General features: G+C 53.5%; 1 protein-coding gene across 6 annotated transcripts in view; it reads left to right on the plus strand.

Moving 5' to 3' along the window:
* SGSM1 (small G protein signaling modulator 1) overlaps nt 1–18,420 on the plus strand; it is a 36,115-nt gene extending 17,695 nt beyond the window's left edge. For 5 of the 6 annotated variants that reach the window (XM_051634062.1, XM_051634063.1, XM_051634064.1 and 2 more), the window contains 14 exons: nt 346–475; nt 2,875–3,013; nt 3,364–3,428; nt 3,814–3,959; nt 4,554–4,682; nt 5,091–5,273; nt 7,261–7,332; nt 7,622–8,206; nt 9,137–9,261; nt 10,657–10,739; nt 10,932–11,041; nt 11,329–11,425; nt 11,850–12,017; nt 12,370–18,420. In XM_051634062.1, the coding sequence (XP_051490022.1) occupies nt 346–475; nt 2,875–3,013; nt 3,364–3,428; nt 3,814–3,959; nt 4,554–4,682; nt 5,091–5,273; nt 7,261–7,332; nt 7,622–8,206; nt 9,137–9,261; nt 10,657–10,739; nt 10,932–11,041; nt 11,329–11,425; nt 11,850–12,017; nt 12,370–12,458 (2,121 nt within the window). In that variant the 3' untranslated portion in view covers nt 12,459–18,420. Of the gene's footprint in view, nt 1–345; nt 476–1,625; nt 1,806–2,874; nt 3,014–3,363; nt 3,429–3,813; nt 3,960–4,553; nt 4,683–5,090; nt 5,274–7,260; nt 7,333–7,621; nt 8,207–9,136; nt 9,262–10,656; nt 10,740–10,931; nt 11,042–11,328; nt 11,426–11,849; nt 12,018–12,369 lie in introns of all 6 variants that reach the window. The other variant, XM_051634067.1, reaches the window with a different exon arrangement.
* The last annotated feature ends 611 nt before the right edge of the window (nt 18,421–19,031 follow it).

Below are 19,031 nucleotides of genomic sequence, written 5' to 3' on the forward strand. Positions count from 1 at the left end.
AACAGCCCCCTTCCCAAAACCAAGAAAGAAAGTGGGCTTGAAATACAGCAGTGTGGTTTAGCTCATGGCCTTGATCAGCTTCTGAAGGGAGGTGGTTTGGGGGTGCTGGCCACGAGGGGTGGTGGGTTTGGTTCTCCTGGGCCTGGCCATGCTTTGCGGGTCACACACACTCTGTGTACAAACAGGGTTGTGTCTTCACCGTGGGGTTGGAAGCTCAATCCAGGGGCTGCTCTAGCCGGAGAAGGAGAAAACATCACCTGGGCTGGCCAAGCAGGGGCTCTGGGTGGGCAGGAGGTTGGCAGCAGGTGTGGGGCAGCTCCTGGAGAGCAGGTTTTGTTCACCCAGGGAAAGGTGTTCCCCAAGCTGAGGAAGAGAAGTCCTCAGGGCTCCTCCGAGTCTGCGTCTGACAAGGAAGATGACGAAGCCACAGATTATGTTTTCAGGATCATCTACCCCGGGGCCCAGTCTGAGCTGGGTGAGTGTGGTGGCAGAGGGTGCTTGGGTGGGTGGATGTGCAGGGGTGTGTGAGCAGGGGACACACACACCCACAGGCACACGGCAGCGCCTGCCAGGAAGCGCTTCCAGGGGAACAGGCTTGGCTTAGGACAGGGCTGCCCTTTATTCCACATCAAGCACGGGTTGGGGAGGTCTTTTTTTTTGTTCTAACCTCTCACTTGCTCCTGAGACCTTCGTTTCTGCAGCTGCACAATGGGCTGTGGTGGCCTGAATGGTTGGAGAACAAATTCTTGCACGTAATTCCGGTAGCAAGGTTCACTTTGGTGGTGTTCCCCGGGGTCACTTCTCACCATCCCAGGCCTCCAGGACTGATTCTTCTCTTGCTGTCACCAGACCAAGCCAGTGAGGGCTGCATTAAATCCAGCTCTGCTCCTCTGTTCCTCCAGTGCTGCTGCTGCTGCAGCGCAGAGGAGAGGCTGCAGCACCCAGCCCTGTGCTGCCTGCCCTCACCCACCTGTGCCCCCTTCTGGCTCCCAGGGCCAGGCAGAAAGATGCTGCTGGATTCGCCAAAACAGAAATCTCTCTTCAATGTCTGGTTGTGAATCATCTGAACATTGTGCTTGGAAGTGACTCTACGTTTGTCTTTCCTCTTCTGCAGGATACCAAGAACAATTTCTTTGATTTCTGGGAACATGGCAAATGACTTTACAAGGGGGAAAACTTAGTGTGTAGTAGAAGACTTGTGCAGTGTTTTTAAAGAGCCATGAAATGTGATCAGAACCTCAGTTCTCTATTTCTGAGGCTGGAAGGGGGTAATCCCACCTCCTGTGACTCCTTTGTAACATCAGTTAGGATGATACTTCCCTCTCCCTGCCTTTAGGTGACTAACACAGCCCAGTGAGTCAGATAAGAACCTAATATAGGCTAAAATAGCAGAGAGGGACCCTCCTTTCTGTAGCTTCCATTTGATCTACCCCTTAAAACTCTGTGCTGGGGGGCAGATTTCCTCTGAAAGGAATTGCTGCGGTCTCCTCAGATGGCATCATCAAAGTCTGTGTGGTTCCTGTGGACCTTCCCAGAGAGGGTGGAACTGCACCAGTTCTTTCTTCCCTACAGATTCTTCCCTTCTCCCCTTTCATTTGTGGCCTTGTCCTCTCTCTGTGCTCTAGTTACCATTAATGGTAATTTTCACCCGTTCCTTGCGTCTGTGATCTCCATCCCTGCTGTGAGAGGGAAGACCCCGAGGCCTCCAGCTGCAAGCAAGATCGTGGTGATCCCTAAATGGTTTCCAGGTCTCCCTATCACGTCCCGACCGCCCCTCGCTGCTCTGGGGGCCTCTCGGTGTCAGTGTCACGCAGCTGTTGCTGTGTCTGTACCTCTGCTCGCCTGTGTTGTCACTTGGCAGTTCCTGCAGAGGTGTCCCCTGGCCCTGCTGACCATCACTGACCCGTCAGCACCTGCTCAACACCAGGGAAACAGGAACAGTTCCACCTTTCTCTTGCTAGCAGCAGTTATTCAGTATCACAAGCAGGGAGAGGCAGCGTGGCCATGGGCAAGGGAGGAGGCCTTTTCCCAGCTGGAACCTGGAATTCCTCCCACAGTTTAATTTCCAGGGAAGAGCAAAGGGGATTACTTTTCATGAATCCTGTTCTGCATCCCACAGTTACCTCCATCATGATGATCTTTTCCAAGGCTGAGGGGCAGGGGCTGCTCCAGGCCAGCAGCCCCACTCTCAGTCTGGGGACAGCTGGGCTGGGGCTGCATGTCCCTTGGGCTGGCTCTGCCCCTGCTGGGTCTGCAGGGCAGCTCCTGAGCAGGACCTGAGGCCTTTGCAGCAGCCCTTGGGAGCTGAAGCAGGGATTTAGCAAGTGACAACATGAAGAGCTACTTGCTTCTGCTGTCCCTCTCAACATCTTCCTCCAAGCCTTTATCTCCTGTCTTGTGATTTGGATGCTCCTGCCTTTCCCTCAATCTTGGATGGGATCCTAGTGCTTGGGAACTTTTCCCTTCCAGTGATCCACTTGTCCTGGGACAACAGTTGATTCCAATCATGTTTTTTCTCATCTGTGGAACAGTCTGTTGCAGCCCCTTTTCTCAGGTCTCTCTGGGTTGGGTGTTTGTTTTCTGCCTCAATCACCAGTTGCAGATGAGCTTGCTGAAGGTGCTGTCATTAATTAGCAGATGGTTTTCTCTCACTCTCTCTCATCAATGCTCTTTGTTTCCTTTCCTTTCTCCTGAGCTCCTCAGTGCTGGTGCTGTGGTTGCCTGGTGTGAGTCCTACTTGGCTGCTGGAGTCTCCTTGGGAAGACTGTGGGATGCTGCTAATCAAACCTCTCCTCTCTGGTGGCCTCCTGTGGCTCTCCCAGCTCCAGGCAGTGCCAGGCAGTCACTGATGCTCCTCTCCCCACCCTCTTGCAGTGCCCCAGGACCTGATGGACACGCCAGGTCCTGGCCTGCCTCCCATGTGGCAGCCCAGCACCCGCAAGTCCTCCTGCTCCTCCTGCTCTCAGAGTGGCTCCTCTGACAGTGGGCCTCCCAACGGCTGCAGCCACGAGAGGTAAGAGGGCCCTGCTGCTGCTTGCTTGGAGAGCTGCAGGGAGAGGAAAACACAGCTGAGAGGTGACAGCCCAATGGTGTCTCCAGCCTCACACTTGGCTTGGTTGCCCATGGAGCATTTGCACAGGGGCCAATGGGACATCTCCAGGCTGAAGTGAGGCTTGTCCCCTGCTGTGGGACATCTCAGCTGCTCTGTGGCCACGTCCTGGCAGCAAGAGCTGCTGCTCTCGAGCTGAGCAGAGGTCCTGTGGTTCACCTCTGAAGGCAGAGCTGGGGTAGTCAGATTACAGCAGGGGCTGAGGGCAGCTTGGGGGTGTTTCCTCTCCTCATGTCCCATGTGTTTGTTGTCAGGGCTCCACTGAAGCTGCTGTGTGACAACATGAAGTACCAGATCCTCTCCCGGGCCTTCTATGGCTGTGAGTACTTGTCACGTCCATGATGCCTTGATGTGTGGTGGGCAAGGGAGAAGGTCCTGGGCTGGGGGCTAGGAGTGGTGCTGAGGCAGCGGGGCAGTAGCAGTGGCCAAGAGTACTGGGACCAGTGTGTTGCAAGCAGGACCCCACGTGCATGTGCTCGGGGTTGGGAGCAAATATCCAAACTCTGATCCTCGGACTTCAGCCCAGCAAGCAGCAGTGCTGGTGGTGGTGCTGAGATACTGACCTGTCCCAGCAGACTCCCTGCTTGGCTGCTTTTTTGGCTTCAGACAGTCTCCTTCAGGGACCAGACTCCTCAGAGCTTTCTTCTGCTCTTCACCCTCGTGTCTCCCCGAGTTCCCCAGCTGAGTGTTTGCTCCTGGCACAGGGCTGGCCTATTGCAGACACCTCTCCACGGTGCGCACCCACCTCTCTGCGCTGGTCAACCACAACATCGTGTCTCCCGACGTGCCCTGCAGTGCCAGCTCGGGGCTGACTGTGGACATATGGCAGAGATACCTGCAGGACAGCACGGTAGGGACACGCCAGTTGTGGTGGGCTTGGGATGTCCAGGGCAGCACGGCTTAAGCAGTTATGGCACGGTAAGGTGAAGCACACTGAGAAGTTCCCTCAGAAGAGAAGTCAGGCAGCCTGCCCCAGGCTGCACAGAGCCCAGGGCTCCTAATCCTGCACTCCTGGAAGCCAGGGAATAAAGGCTGCTCTCCTGAGTGTGCTTCTGTTCCAAGCTGCCTGCAGCATGGTCTGTCCCCCCGAGCACTGTGTCCTTGAGGGGGGTCCCAGCACGCTGCCAGGGCAGGAGAGCTGCCACCAGTGCCATATTCCTGACCTACTGCAGAGCTCAGAGGCACAGCAGTGACCTTGAGTGATTTGGTGGGGCACTTCCTGGCTGTGGCTGTCCAGTCTTTCCCAAAATGTCCACTCACAGGGGTGTCCTTAAGCCCAAGCAGAGACCAGAGAGAGCAACTGCAGTGGACAGGCAGGAGTTGGTGCTGATCATCCCTTGGGTGTCCCCAGCACCCGGGGTGCTGGGAGGTGGCACAGCCAAGCTGGGGCTGCATCTGCCACCCACTGGGCTGTGTGTGCCCTGACTCCCAGCTCTTCCCACAGAGTTACGAGGACCAGGAGCTGCTGAGGCTGATCTACTACGGTGGGATCCAGCACGAGATCAGGAAGGCTGTCTGGCCCTTCCTGTTGGGCCATTATCAGTTTGGGATGACGGAGGCAGAAAGGAAGGAGGTTGGTGTTGGTGTGCTGGTGTGTGGCATTGCTGTGGCCTGGGTACTTCACAGCTTGTCCACCCTGTGAGCCCCTGATGTTGTGTCCCCTTTGTACTGTGGCTGTAGGCGGGAAGTGGGAGAAAGACTCAGATAAGCAGGAATTTATAGGACCCAGCTGGGCACTCCCCTCTGCAGCCGCTGCTATTCAGTGCCCTGCACACCTCAGGAAGGCAGGAAGGAGATGGTTGCTCGTTTTTCTGTCCTAATTTTTGCAAGGTTCTGCCTGGTGCTGTGCGGGAGACCAGCATCTTTATGTCCCGTCCAGCCGTAGCTAACACGAGCACTTCTCTGCGCAGGGCTGTCTGTGGGATGCAGGAGGGCTGTCCCAGGGGCAGTGTCCAAGACCCTCTGTCCCTCACCTCTGCAGGCTGACGAGCAGACCCGCTCCTGCTACGAGCACACGATGGCAGAGTGGCTGGGCTGCGAGGCCATCGTCCGGCAGCGGGAGAAGGAGTCGCACGCGGCAGCTCTGGCCAAGTGCTCCTCGGGGGCCAGCCTGGATTCCCACCTCCAGAGGATGATGCACAGGGACTCGACCATCAGCAATGAGGTCAGGGGGCTCCGTGTGCTGCAGGCAGGGATGGAGCACAGTTCTTGCTCACCCGCCTTCCCTGACCTCTGCCTGCTTCTGTGCCTTGTCGCTCGCTGTGTTTTTTGCAGGTTGGAGCTTTTGCACCTGTTTTCTTTCATCTGCTCCTCCAGTGTTCAGCAGGAGGAGCAGACACTCCCTGCAGCATGACCCCAGTTTCTGTACTGTGTGGTACTGCCCTGGCTGAGAGGTTTTGGTGATAATTTGGAGGTCTTACAAATTTGCTTTGGTTCTTGCAGCCACAGTATCTGCAGGGACACTGAGCAGCTCTGCATCCGTGACCCTGCAGGGGATGCTGGCACAGGGGGCCCGAGAGCCAGGGAGGGGGCAGGGGGTCCTGACAGAGGGCAGCAGGTCAGCTGGGACCCCAGAACTCATTTGTGGAGCCATGTGTCCAAATTCAGACATTCTCCCCAGTCCTGTGAAATGTTCCTTGTGGCTATTTCTGGCGAAAAAGAGAGACCCAATTACCTGGTTTGCACTCTGGGTGCCCACCAGGATTAGCCCGGTGGAAGTTGGTGCTGAAGTAGGGTGAAGAAGAAGGACCATGTTTCTGGCAGAGGGGCTGTGAGACAGGTCAGTGGGTTTCTTGTCTCCCTTTTCCATCAGCTGCCCAAGCCAAAGGGTGGGGAGAGAAAAGCCTTTTAAAGGAAAGGGAGTCCTGGGAACAGAGAACAAGGAGCATTTCCGCGTGGGCTTGGTCCTTGGAGGGGAGCAGCCCAGCAGGGCAGAGCAGGGCTGGGCTGGGCTATCAGAGCTGGGCAAGCGGAGGCTGAGCCAAAAAGGGCCTGGTGGGTGCAGAGCTGGAGGCTTCCCCGGTGTCCTCTGAGCTGCAGGGAGGGAGAGATGTGGGGAGCTCTGCCCAGGGTCTGTGCGCAGGAGCAGGGTGAGACAGCAGCTGGTGCTGCTGCAGCCCCGGGGGTCATTCCCATCCCCACAGCATCTCTGCTGGGTTTCTTTCCTTATATCCACATCTGCCTGCCTTGGGAGGGGAGCTGGCAGAGTCAATACACGCAAAGGTTCACCCTTTTCCCATCTCACCCTGAAATTTCCTGTTATAAAACGTTCCCATGGTAATGGAGGAAAACTGTCGCCCTTCCTCTCCCCCTCAGAGCCCTGCCCGGCGAACACCCGCGGCGCTGGGTGGGGACAGCTCCTGCTGCCGCTCTGCAAGGGCCGTTCTCCTCACCCCCCGGGGCGCTCATTGCTCCCGCATCCCGCTCCCGGCGCGGGGACGGGCCCGGGGGACTCGGCCGTCGGGAGGGTTGGTTGTCCAGAGGGAATCCCCGGGGCAGAGCACTGGGCTGGTGGCTGCAAAGCCTGAAGCTTCCCTCTGCACCTCAGCTGGGAGCCTGAAAAGGGTGCTGTTGATTTTTATGTTTTTGGTTTTGTGTTGTTTTGTTGTTTTTTTTTTCAAGGGGCTGCCTCGACTGAGCCTGGCTTAAAACATCGATATTTGGCCTTTAAGAAAAGGCAAAACCATTATTATACTTGGAGGGATTGTTTTATAGCCTGTGACTTCATCGTTTATGTAAACTGAGACGGGGAGAGCCACATTGCTGCCAAATTAGGGCAGAGATTTGTAGAAATCTGCAATCCAGGGAGGCAGCGTGACCTCTCCACGGGCCAGAGGAAAGCAGTTCCTTCCAGACCCAAACACGCAGTGCTTGAACAACTGGGCTGGCCTGGGACTTTGTTTTTTGTCATCCTCTCCAGCAGCAGCTGCCAGGGGTGGGCTGAGGCAGGGTGCTGTGGGGTGTGACAAATCTGCACAGCAGAGTTGGTGCAACGTGAACATCTCTCATGGGTCCAACACGACAATGTATTGGATGCGTTTTCTGCTTGTTCCTCACAGGCAGATGCACCCACCTCTGACAGCCTGGGGTGAGGCTGCTCCACACACCCTGCTCTTTGTCTTTTCACTGCCCTTTTCCCTCTCTCTTTGCAGTCCTCCCAGAGCTGCAGCTCTGGCCGTCAGAATCACGCCCGGCTGCAGAGCGACTCCAGCTCCAGCACGCAGGTGGGTGGCAGGGCTTGGTGCCCTCTTGCTCGTTCAGACACTGGCCACCCAGCAGCACGTGGCTTTCAGGCACCTGATGGCTGGTTGATAACCATCATCATTTCTGGCAAAAAGGTGCTGGGAAAGGTAAATGACTCACAAACCTGCCTGTGAAGCCACTAAGGCTGGAACTGGGCTCTGCTTGGTTGGGTTGATGTTCAGTCTACTCTGCCCAGGCTCAGAGGACCAAACCCCCCTGTGGCCTTCACACCTTGGCTCCCTCTGATGTGTCTCCACTCATGCTTTGCAGGTATTTGAGTCTGTTGATGAAGTGGAACAGACTGAGGCAGATGCTCAGCTGGGAGATGGCAAGCAAAGCAAGATCCCTAATGGGACGGTCCCCAACGGCACGTGTTCCCCTGATTCTGGCCACCCCTCTTCCCAGAACTTCTCCATCACATCAGGATTCTCAGAGCGCAGCTTCAGCAATGAGGACAGTGCCCTGGATACCAACAAATCCTCGGGAAGCTCTCAGGGAAAAGCTGGTGGGTCTGATGGGTCAGCCCCACAGGACCTGGATAGTGCCCGGCAGGAGGAGAAGCTGCAGGACCAAGACAGCTTGGAGGGTGAATTTCCCACCAATGGAAGCGTGGACTTTGTTCCCATGGGTGAGAGTGTGGCAGGAGCCCTGCAAGATGGTGACTCTGTGGCCCTGACTGTGATAGAGAGCTGGGCAGACAGTGAGGCTGAAAAGCAAAGCTTGGTGGAGAGTGAAGACAACCTCTCTGAGGAGCCAGAGATGGAGAGTTTGTACCCACAGCTGGGTTCTCTGGCTGTAGCTGATCTGGCCAACAGTGGAGCCTCTGCTGTCTCCTCAACGGGTGTCACCTACTCTGTAAGTATGTACTTGGTTGCTGGGTTGGTTTCTCCACAGAATCACAGAATGGTGGGGGTTGGAAGGGGCCTCTGTAGATCACCTAGTCCAACCACCTGCTAGAGCAGGATCCCCTAGATCAGATTACACAGGAACACATCTGGAGGGCTTTGGGATCTCTCCAGTGAAGGAGACTCCACCACCTCTCTGGGCAGTCTGTCCCAGGGCTCTGGGACCCTCAGAGTAAAGAAGTATTTTCTCATCTTCAGACTGAACTTCCTGTGTACCAGTTTGTGCCCATTGCCCCTTGTCCTGTCCCTGGACACCCCTGAGCAGAGTCTGGCCCCATCCTCCTGACACCCCCTGTAGATATTGATCAGCATTGATCAGATCCCCCCTCAGCCTCCTTTGCTCGAGCTGAACAGCCCCAGCTCTCCCAGCCTTTCCTCACAGGCAGATGCTCCAGTCCCTCATCATCTTAGTGGCCTGTGTTGGGCTCTCTCCGGTAGCTCCTAGTCTTTCTTGAACTGGGGAGCCCAGAACTTCACCCAATGCCCCACATGAGGCCTCACCAGGGCACAGCAGAGGGGGAGAAGAAACTCCCTGACCTACTCGCCACCCTGTTCTTAATGCCTCCCAGGCTAGCACTGGCCCTCTTGGCCTCAAGCCAAGCTAGTTAGCTCATGTGGCTTCTTGTCCACCAGGACTGCCAGGTCTTTTTCCACAGAGCTGCTTTCCAGCAGGTCACCCCCTAACCTGTACTGCTTCCTTCCTGGGTATCTCACTGTTTTTCAGCCTTTGCCCTCCGCTGATCCTGCAGTTGTGGGTGCAGGGCCCCCTGCCTTCTCCCCCACCCCTGCCCTGTCACTTCCTAGCAACTTTGGGGTCTTTTTTTATTGATTTATTTTTACTTGAAAACAAACCAACGTTGCTATTTTTGGTTTTGGGCAGCCAGAGCTCCTGGACATGTACACGGTGAACCTGCACCGCATTGAGAAGGACGTGCAGCGCTGTGACCGCAACTACTGGTACTTCACCCCAGCCAACCTGGAGAAACTCCGCAACATCATGTGCAGGTGGGGGGCTGGGAGGGGTCGGGGGTCTAGAGGGGGGTTCCAGCCCTCCCTGCCACGGGAGCAGGCTCCTCAGGCTGGTGGCTGGTTTCCCTAAATCATAGCATCATAGAATGTATGGGGTTGGGAAGGGATCTAGCCCAGCCCCCTGCAGTCACAGGGACATTTTTAACTAGATTAGGTTGCTCAGAGCCTGGTCAAGCCTGACCTTGAATGTCTCCAGGGATGGGGCCTCCACCAGCTCTCTGGGCAACCTGTTCCTGTGTTTCACCACCCTCATTGTAAAGAAATTCCTCCTAATGTCCAATCTAAATCTCCCCTGCTCTTGTTCAAGACCATTGTCCCTCCTCCTCTCGCTCCCTGCCCTTGTGAACAGACCCTCCCCAGCTTTCCTGGAGCCCCTTCAGGCACTGGAAGGCCACTATATGGGCTCCCCAGAGCCTCCTCCTCTCCGAGCTGAACAATCCCAGCTCTCTCAGCCTGTGCTCCATTCACCCTAAGGCTGGAGCCTCAAACTTTGCTCTGGTTGCTGAGTTCCACTGCCTTCCTCCCCCAAATCCCCTCCTCATCCCAGACCTGAGGCCACAGCTCCAAGGACCTCCTGGTCCCTGGTGGACCCTGTGCTGCCTTGTGCTGCTCTGCCCCATGACTGGGAGTGTCTGGGCTGTTGGCTGGAGCAGAGGGCTTGTGGTCTGAACCCAGCACATCTCACCTGCTCTCTGGAATATGCCAGGAAAAAATGTTTTAATGAGGATGAGCCTGCAGAGCTGTGGCACTAATGAGGAAATGCCGGAGGTGCTCAGTGCCTGCCCAGGAGACAGCAGCACCTGGGGGCATTTCTGATCCTCTTGGCTCTGTCCCTGTGACTAAGAGGTTGCTGTGTGACATTCACCAACTCAAACCAGCTCCAGCTCAGCAGCTGCAGCTGCCTCAGGGGCAGCAAAAGCTAAAATATTATTACCCATCTTGCAAATATGAGAAGAAGCTGCTGTTTCGTTAGAGCTGCCACTTGATCTGACAGCCAGAGCTGGAGATCTCTGCTGAGATATGACCTACAACGCAGCAGATTTTGGAAAACTAGTGGGTAGGATGGAAAAGATTCTTCCCTCATGCCAGCAGTGGTTCCAAGTCCTTTTGGAACACGTTTCTTCACTTGCTACCAAATATGGGAAGATACCTCTGCAGGGCTGGTTGCATCTTGGGACACTGGGTCCAGGCAGGAGAAGCAGGCAGAGAGAGCCAAGAGGATGATAAATTGATCAACCCCTCACCCTGCCATGGCACAGCCTCGGTCATGGCCATGGCAGGGTGTTGATCCAGGGCTGTGCCATGCATTCACTTCCTCCTGTGTGGCACAGGAAAGGCCCATGGGCTGCATTTTCCTTCCTTCTCCTGCAGCTACATCTGGCAGCACATTGAGATTGGGTATGTGCAGGGGATGTGTGACCTTCTGGCTCCTCTCCTGGTCATCCTGGATGATGGTGAGTGGGTGGCTCTGGTCTATTGGTCCCCATACCTTTGTGGGAGTGTGTGGAGGGATCTGCTGGGCTGGGGGTGGCCCTTTGCAGTTGGAAGGTCCCATGCTTGGAGGGGTGGTGGTAGGATGTTCCTAGGGAGTTCCTGCTGCAGGTGCAGCTGTGGTGCAGCAGTGACTGTCTCTGTTCCCTGCACAGAAGCTCTGGCTTTCAGCTGTTTCACCGAGCTGATGAAGAGGATGAACCAGAACTTCCCCCATGGGGGAGCCATGGACACCCACTTTGCCAACATGAGATCTCTGATCCAGGTAGGACGGTCCTGGCACAGGGGCTGGCAGCCTCTCAAACCAGAGGGGGAAAGCCTGGGATGGGGGTGTCAGAGGGGCTGAGAGGAGTTTTCAGTAGTGGGAAGCAGGAGGGAGAGCAGGGGGCTGTAAAGACAGCCTGGAGTAACGTGTGTCAGGACTGCAAAGGAGGGAGAGGCTGGGTGGAAGATGGTGTGGTCGGAGAGCAGTGGGAAGGGAGGAAGGCAGGCAGAGGAATGTCTGGTGCCTCTGGTGTGCACTGCTCAGTGTCCTTTTGCTCTTCTTGGCAGATTCTGGACTCCGAGCTCTTTGAGCTGATGCACCAGAACGGTGATTACACTCATTTCTACTTCTGCTACCGATGGTTTCTCCTGGACTTCAAGAGAGGTGTGTGCTGGGAGGGAGGCAGCTGAGCCCAGCAAACGGGGAGGGAGGGAATGTGTGCTGTGCTGTGCTTCCACACTTTCCAGTACACTCTGCAGCTTCACTCATCTGCACTTTCCCCATGTGTTCCTGTTATGCTTTCCTCTGGTGCATTTGTGGCTGACTTTTCTGTCTCGATGCAGGACCTGTTGTTCCAGAGCTGCTGGTGGTTACCCACCAGATTTGTGTCCTGCAGCCTGTGCTACCTGCTGCAGGCCAGAATATTTGTCTTTACAAATGACTGACTTATTGCTTCCAACTGGAACAGGTTCTTGTGGGAAGGAACCACCAGCGTGTCTTCCCAGTGCTGTGGTGAGCTCTGTGAGTCAGGAGGGCTGTAAACCCGTGGCTGGTGCAGTAACTTCTGGGCTTCCTCCTCTTTCACCAGAGCTGGTGTACGATGACGTGTTCGCCGTCTGGGAGACCATCTGGGCAGCTGCACATGTCTCCTCTGCACACTATGTGCTCTTCATAGCCCTGGCCTTGGTGGAAATGTACCGGGACATCATCTTGGAGAACAACATGGATTTTACAGACATCATCAAGTTTTTCAACGGTACAGCTCGGGTTCTGTTGGGCTCCACCTGTGGCAGCTGTTGGGGTGCAGGCAGCACTGTCTGCGGGCAGGCGTGTCTGGGCTGTGCTGGTGAACGTGTAGAACAAACAGAGCAGTGGGTGGTTGTGCCATGCTGGTACTGGAACAGGATGGTAAAGAGCGGGTTAATGATGGCTCTTCAGAGTCAGGTGTCTCTTAGAGGGATGGCTGGTGCCTGAGGACTTGGGCAGGAATTTGCAGCTTCAGGTCCTGCCTGGAGCTCGGCTGAGCAGCAGAGCTGTGGGGCTGGGGGCTCCTGGAGACCTGGGCTACTCAGGTCTAGCCTGTCTTGTGCCTTCCTTCTGTGTTCCAGAAATGGCTGAGAGGCACAACACCAAACAGATCCTGAAGCTGGCTCGGGACCTTGTCTACAAAGTCCAGACTCTGATCGAGAACAAATGAAGGACATGGGAAAAACGAGGCATCCAGACAAAGAGCCGGGACTCCCCTTTCATGCTTCCTCCCCTTCCTCCTCTTCTCAAAGTGCCACACCATGGAAACAAGGTAGTTGGACACATGCTGCTGTCCAGACTGGAAGTCCCCTTAGCTCTCCAAGTGCTGTGTTCAGTGTTAGCTCCAGGGGGCCTGGCTCAGATCTTCACAGCCTTCTTCAGTGACTTGACCAAAGATCTGTACAATTGCATTTCACCCCTAAGGACTCGCTTTGGGAGCAGGACCCAGGCAGTCTCTTCCTTGCCTTGCTGCGGCACGTGTGGTTACCACCACAACTGCCAGGGCAGTGGCCAGCATCCCAGGTCAGAGGTGGGGCCTGGGGGAGCTGCCAGCCCTCCCTGGGGCCCACGCAGCCTTTGTGACAAGGAAATGAAGCTGCTTCTTTGGGGAGCTGCTGCCCCGTGGCACAGGAAGGCAGCCAGCCCTGCAAGCCTGGGCAAGGCAGGGGTGCTGCCAGCACTCAGCTGCTCAGTAACGTTGGGAGGTTCTGCCAGTAACAGAGAGAGACTTTGATCACAGAAATTCCTCTTCTTTTGATCTTGTCCCTCGATGCATAGATCCCCTGTAGTATTTTGTTTCTTAGGGCTCTGTTCTCTCCCTGGGATTTTGCTTTCTTTGCTACTACGATATCTGAGCACACAAGAGTTTCAACTCTGGGTGGATTTTCAGAAGAGCTCTAAATTCAGCATTGGATTTTTCTTTCAAAGTCCAGCCTCTGTAATGCTCTCTGAACAATGGAAAATCTGGTCCTAACCTCTCTGGGAACTCTAGCTTGAGGTTTCCATACCTGCCTTATTCTAGCTGCATGTGTTAGGAGTCTGGTCTCCCCATCCTTCCTCTGCAACCCCAGTCAGGGGAGAGCTCCCTGGGAGGCAAGTCAGAGTTCTCAGTTTTGGGGACTTGCCCTCTGAAGGTGCCAGTCTCTTTTTTTCTTAAAGACCAGCTGCTCAAAGCTAGGCAGTGCAAACAACCCCCTCAGTGCCTGCAGGTTTCCTGTGTGCTTCTGGGGCTGGCTGCAAAGCCCCCTGAGCCCACTGAAAGCCTCCAGTTAGGTCTTGGTGAGCTTCTTTCACCTGCCTGTGAAGGGGAAAGTAGCCTGTGGTCCCTGAGTGGTCTTTGCTTTTGGGAGATGCACTTCTGTGGCTGCTTCTCCTGCAGTGGCTCTCCAGCCCCTGGAGCACCCTGCATGAAGTGCCTCTCCAGCAGTGCCAGAGGGCTGGGCTGCTGTGGCTCCCAAAGGCTGCACTACCCAGGGCTTGGGTTCATTTTTCAACTCAGGTAAAAACAATAAAGGCAAAGGGGAGGAGAAGGTTGTTGGTAGGCCTCATTCAGCCAGGGAGGGCTTTGTCATGGCCACAGGAGGCTGCCAGGAATGTCTGCTTTCAGCAGCAGGGAGGACACTGGGTTGTAGCTCTCTGTGAGGGTAATTTCTCTCGAGTTTTGCTGCAAAAATTTGTGTTCCCCCTCCATGTGACGTGTGCTGTGTGTGTGTCCTCCTCCTCCCCTCTGCCAGAGAAGGCTCTGCTCTTCTCTTGCTGTTGGAGAGCTGCTCACCAGAAGGGAAAAAGGGCCCTTCCCTTCTTCTGTGGAACATCTGTCTGTGTTGACTCTGTGTTGTATTAACTTGTGGCATGTGTCAGATGTTGCTTGTGGGAAAAAAAGACAGATGTAAATCTGCAGAAGAGGGCTGCTTTGGAAGTTCTGCAGAGTGTGGTGAAGCCATTTGCAGTTCCTGAGCAAATCAGCCCATTTTCCTGCAGTGCTGGGACACAGAGGAGGCTGCAGCAGGACAGGCCAGGGACCAGTGGTGTGTCCTGAGCCCTTTGGGGAGGAGGGCTGCAGCAGAGGGGAGCAGTGGGGGGCCTTTCATTGCTCATAATCCCAGTAAGGAAATGTGCAGCAACAATCCAGGCAATTCTCTGAAGTGTTTTTTGGCGTTAAGTCTCCAAGGTGTGCTTGGTCTGCAGTAACACGGGGAAAAAAAAGGCATTTGAGCTTCAAATCTGACAGTTCACATATGAATCTTTCATTGCTCCACAAAGCAGAGTGGGAAGCTTGTGCCCTCCCTGCCAGGCTGTTCCTGTTCCCTCTAGGTCCTGGGACAGGTAATAATCCACCTGTATCAGCTCCTCCAAAGGGGAAGTGCTCTGTGTGCCCCTTTCTGAGGGACAAGTACCAATAGATCAGCTTAAACATGGTCTTATCAAGCAACAACACTGACACTTTATCTTTCAAGCTTCTGTTTTTCTTTTCTTGGTTTTTTTTTAAACAAAAACAGCCAAGAAATCCTGCACAATATTTGCTGTCTGCATTAACTGAGAGTGTCTTTGGGCCGCTCGCTAGCAGTGCTTTTGAAAAACTTCTGGGGGGAAAAGTATTTATTTATTGACTGTACATTACTGTGTGTCCTTGTAGACTGAAGTGTGTGAGTGTGTGTTGTTATGCAAATGGAGTTATACCTTTTCAATGTTCTTTACAATATCTTGTAAATGTTTACCAGAAAATTGTGTCTATATATAATATATATATATATGCAGTCTAGAGAGGAAATATGTTAATTAAGTGGGTTATTTTTTGAGGGAGGGAAGAAGAAATCTTTTGCTTCTAAGGACTGTGTGGTTTCTATAGCACCTGTTCCATGATGTGCCAATCTGTCACTGTCCCTGTGTGAGCTGCTCAGGGGCAGCAAGGGGAAGCTCAGAGCAGAACCATCATCAGGACCTCAGCTTGCCTTGGCTTCAGTTCTGACTGTAACACTGGAAAAGAAGGGGGGAAAAAAAAAAGGGGAAAAAATAATAACAAAATAAGCTTTGTTGCAGATCTGGAGCTGAGCAGATCCCACAGGAGCAGAGCTCTGCTGGAGCTGTGCAGGGATTCGTGCCCATCCTGGGATTATCTTGGGCAAGGGCAGTTGCAGAGCTGGGGCTGGAGATCCGTGGGAGGGTTAAAACTCTTGACTAGAGTTTAAGCACAGGCTGGCGTTGTCTAGCTGTCCGTAGGCCTTCTCCTGCCTGGGTTTCTCCTTCCCAGCCCTGAGATCAGCGCGGGATCCTGGGGCCGCCCCAGGGAGTCCCCGCGGGCGGCCCCGCTCCGGGCTGCGCAGCCTCCGCGCCGCGCGGGGGGAACACTTGCCCATGTACAGTCATCTCGTCCCGCTCCTGGCGGGGGAGGAATGTCTCACCCCAGCAGCTGAAGTCCATCCCGAGCACTGGCTCCAGAAGCCGGGGGGATCCTCAGCCTCCGGCTGCTCCTGCCCGCGGGGGCTGCGTCCCTCCTGGCTCCCCCTCCAGAGGGAAGGACGGGCTGCAGGGTCCAGCCGTGCAGCTCCCACCGCCCCCCGAGCCCCCCCGGGGCCGGGGGTGTCCCTGCTCAGCCCGCAGGTCAGCTCCCCGTGTTTCCATCCAGTGATGGTGCCCTGGCCCCTGCGCCCCGAGGGAGTTCCTGAAGGATTCTCGTTCTGCATCTGAGCTTTCTGATGATGCCACCTGCCAAACAACTCTGGGCACCCACCTCTTTTAGTGCTACTCATGTAAACACTTTTAGAAATTGTCTTTGTTCCTGAATGTGAGATTTTGGTAGGAGTTTCTCTCCTACTGCATTGAGTCTCTGAACTGCTTAGCTATTAACACTTTCATGAAGGCTGAGAGGACTTTTTGCACGGGAAAAAGTTCTTGCTGCTGCTCTGCTCTGCTCTCATCCAGCCTCTGAGGTTTTGAACATCCCTTAACACATCCAGATACACCTTTCATAGTGCCTAGAGCCAGCAGTGGGAGGGCAGGTGTCAGCAACCATTGTCACTGAGCAAATGGATCAAAAGAAGTGACTGTTCTTGATGTGGTAGCTTGGAATTGTGGTTCTGCTGGGAACCCACCCACAGGCAGGCTGAGCCCATCCTTAAATCCCTCCTTGGAGACACAAGCCTTGTGGCCAGTAGCAATTTATAGGATGACATTAATCTTATTCTTTCTTCTTTATTTATTTGTTTACTAATTTTAATCTGGCTGGCTATTTTTCCTTTCTTTTCCTGTTTACTTTGAGTAGCTAGAGAATTCTCTGCCCTGGGAGCCACTGTGGCAAAGTGTCCTCAAAATAGGTATGGGACAAGTTTCAAGATTCTCATCATGTAAGTTTGCTTTAAAAAATATGTTAGAATATCTTAAATTGCTGCTTTCTACTGTGGCATTCCTGTCCAGCTCATGGTCACCTCTGAGCCCATTCATCAAGGAGGCCAAAATTATTGTCATTTCATCAAATTATCTGTCAAATATTTTTTTTCTCCATTTGGGAATTTTCACAAGTACTGGGCAGTTCTTGGCACATTTTCAGCATTTTACTGTCACGTGAGCACAAACTGATGGTGAAAGAGCACAACTCACAGATGAAGTGACAATTTTCTAGCAGTGGGGAAGGTTTGTAATTCTGACTAGAATCAGTTTTCAGAAATTCTTATTAAAGTTTTCAGGAAGTCTGAAGTAGATAAAATGCCACTTAGTGGTGCCTGCTATTTCAGGCAATGTCTCGAGGTCATTGTCCCCAGCTGCCTGCAGTTGTTTTGATGCCATAGCTGTGCATTTCTACAGCCTGGAGTGTTTGGATTTCCACTATAAACTTTGTCCAAGTCTTGAATTTTCCTGGAGAATGTACCTTGTTGCAACAGCCATAGCAGTCTTGTAATGTGTGTCTGATTTTAGATCCGTAAATTCCCGTTCAGTAGTTTAATAACTTCCTTTTTCAAACTGATTTTGCACATGGAGACGGAGTGGGGAGCCCACAGGTGGAGCTGCAAGTGATAAGTCTCTAGTTTCAGGTGACAGTCTCTGCTCCAGGGCTGGGTGTGAGGGCTCTGGAGCTGCTGGGACATGGCGGATCTGTGGCCCATGGGCTCTGCCTGCTCCCGGGGCTCCAGCAGCTGAGCACAGCTGTGTCTGGAGTAGGGGGGCTGTGTCCCAGCCTCTGCCCCACCAGATGGGTCTGCTGAGGCTCTGGGGTCCCCACAGAAGCCCCCCCTTTTCTCATGCCCTCAGTGTGGGTGGGAGTGAGAGCTGCTGAGGAGCTCAGGGATGGGCACTGGGTGCTGCTGAAGTGGGAGGTGGTGGGAGGAAGGACCCTTTTCATCAGGTTTTTTGGAAAGCGTAAAAAGCACCATTTATCTTTTTAAACAAATTATTTATTTTAAATAAATCAATGCTAGAATTTAAACTATGCACAAGATCTCAAAAAGCAGGTGGAAGCTTTAGGAATTGGGGTGGCTTCACTGCTAGGGAAGATAAAGAATTGAAAATCCTAATACTGGAGACTGAGCTGTTAAAAATTTCACTTTCATAACTACGTAAGAAGATCTAATTAAATCTTCAGAAATTCAGTCTCTCCTTGGAGAGTAACTCCCTGCAGCCAGGGAAGGAGAGAGCTGTTTTTCATGTACGGAATTAATGAAAACCTGTGTTGAAAATCCAACTCAGATGTAACCTTAGACTCGTGATTGTCACTTCCCTAGTGCCAAGGTGTGTTCTGGAGAGCGTGGCAGGGTGACACTGGGCTGCCACCCTGCTGCAGCCATCTTGGAGATGACAGCATCCAAGGCTCTGTGGAATGAGGGATTACCTCTCAAGAGTGGGGTTGTGAATGTATCTGATGTCCTGACATTAGACTTTTATGTTGCCCTACACTGAATTGCTGCTTTCCTTTGTTGGATGCCATTTTGGTCTCTGGGAGTTGCTCTATCTGAGCTTAATGAGCACTATAGCTTTTAATATATTTGTAGAAGTGCTGCTAATGTTCTTAGATTATTTGAATTCCACACTGTGGTATAATATCTGTTTTATATTGTTTTATCCATGCTTTTGTTTTTTATGTAAACTGTTCCTTATTGTTGTTCAGAAAGAGAAATTAAAGCTCTATTCTCTATGGTTAATGTGTTTTCAAATCAAAAAAATCTCAGTTGTTCTTTGAGGCCACCCAGGCCCTGGTCAGAGGGTGAACATGAAGCACCCCAAAAAGGCAGCACTTCAGCAATGTTCCCCTGCCAGCACTGGGAGGCAACTCTGCTGCTCCCAGAAATGCTTCATCTCTGGGGGAACAGTGGGATGGATGCTCAGCTGTTTTTATCCTTGTTTTGGGGACAGATTTCTGCTTCCTTCTGCATCAAACGGTGACAACGGGAGTGGTGAGGTTTCCTGAAGAAATGTGAGGAGGGCGGAGGACGAGCTGCTGGCAGGTTCAGGGCTGGCACTCATCGCCCCTGTAGACTCCACAAGGTCTTTGGGTGCTCGTGGGGGCTTCCAGCAGGGAATGGTGTCATGCGTGGGAGAGGGGAAGAAGTGAACCTGATCCTGGGGGTGCTTGGTGCCACCAGCCACCTTCTCACACGTCGTGCTTGTGGTTCCTGCACTCGCCCTGGGGAGGCAGAGCAGATTTGCATCAGCCTGCCTGTCATGTTTTAAACAGCACCAACCAAGTTTAAATGCATTTCTAAAAACGGGTTAGGAGTGAAAGCAAGATTGGATGCTAGCTCCAGATTCCTGC

Source organism: Apus apus, chromosome 16, assembly GCF_020740795.1.
Source record: "Apus apus isolate bApuApu2 chromosome 16, bApuApu2.pri.cur, whole genome shotgun sequence".
NCBI lineage: Eukaryota > Metazoa > Chordata > Aves > Apodiformes > Apodidae > Apus > Apus apus.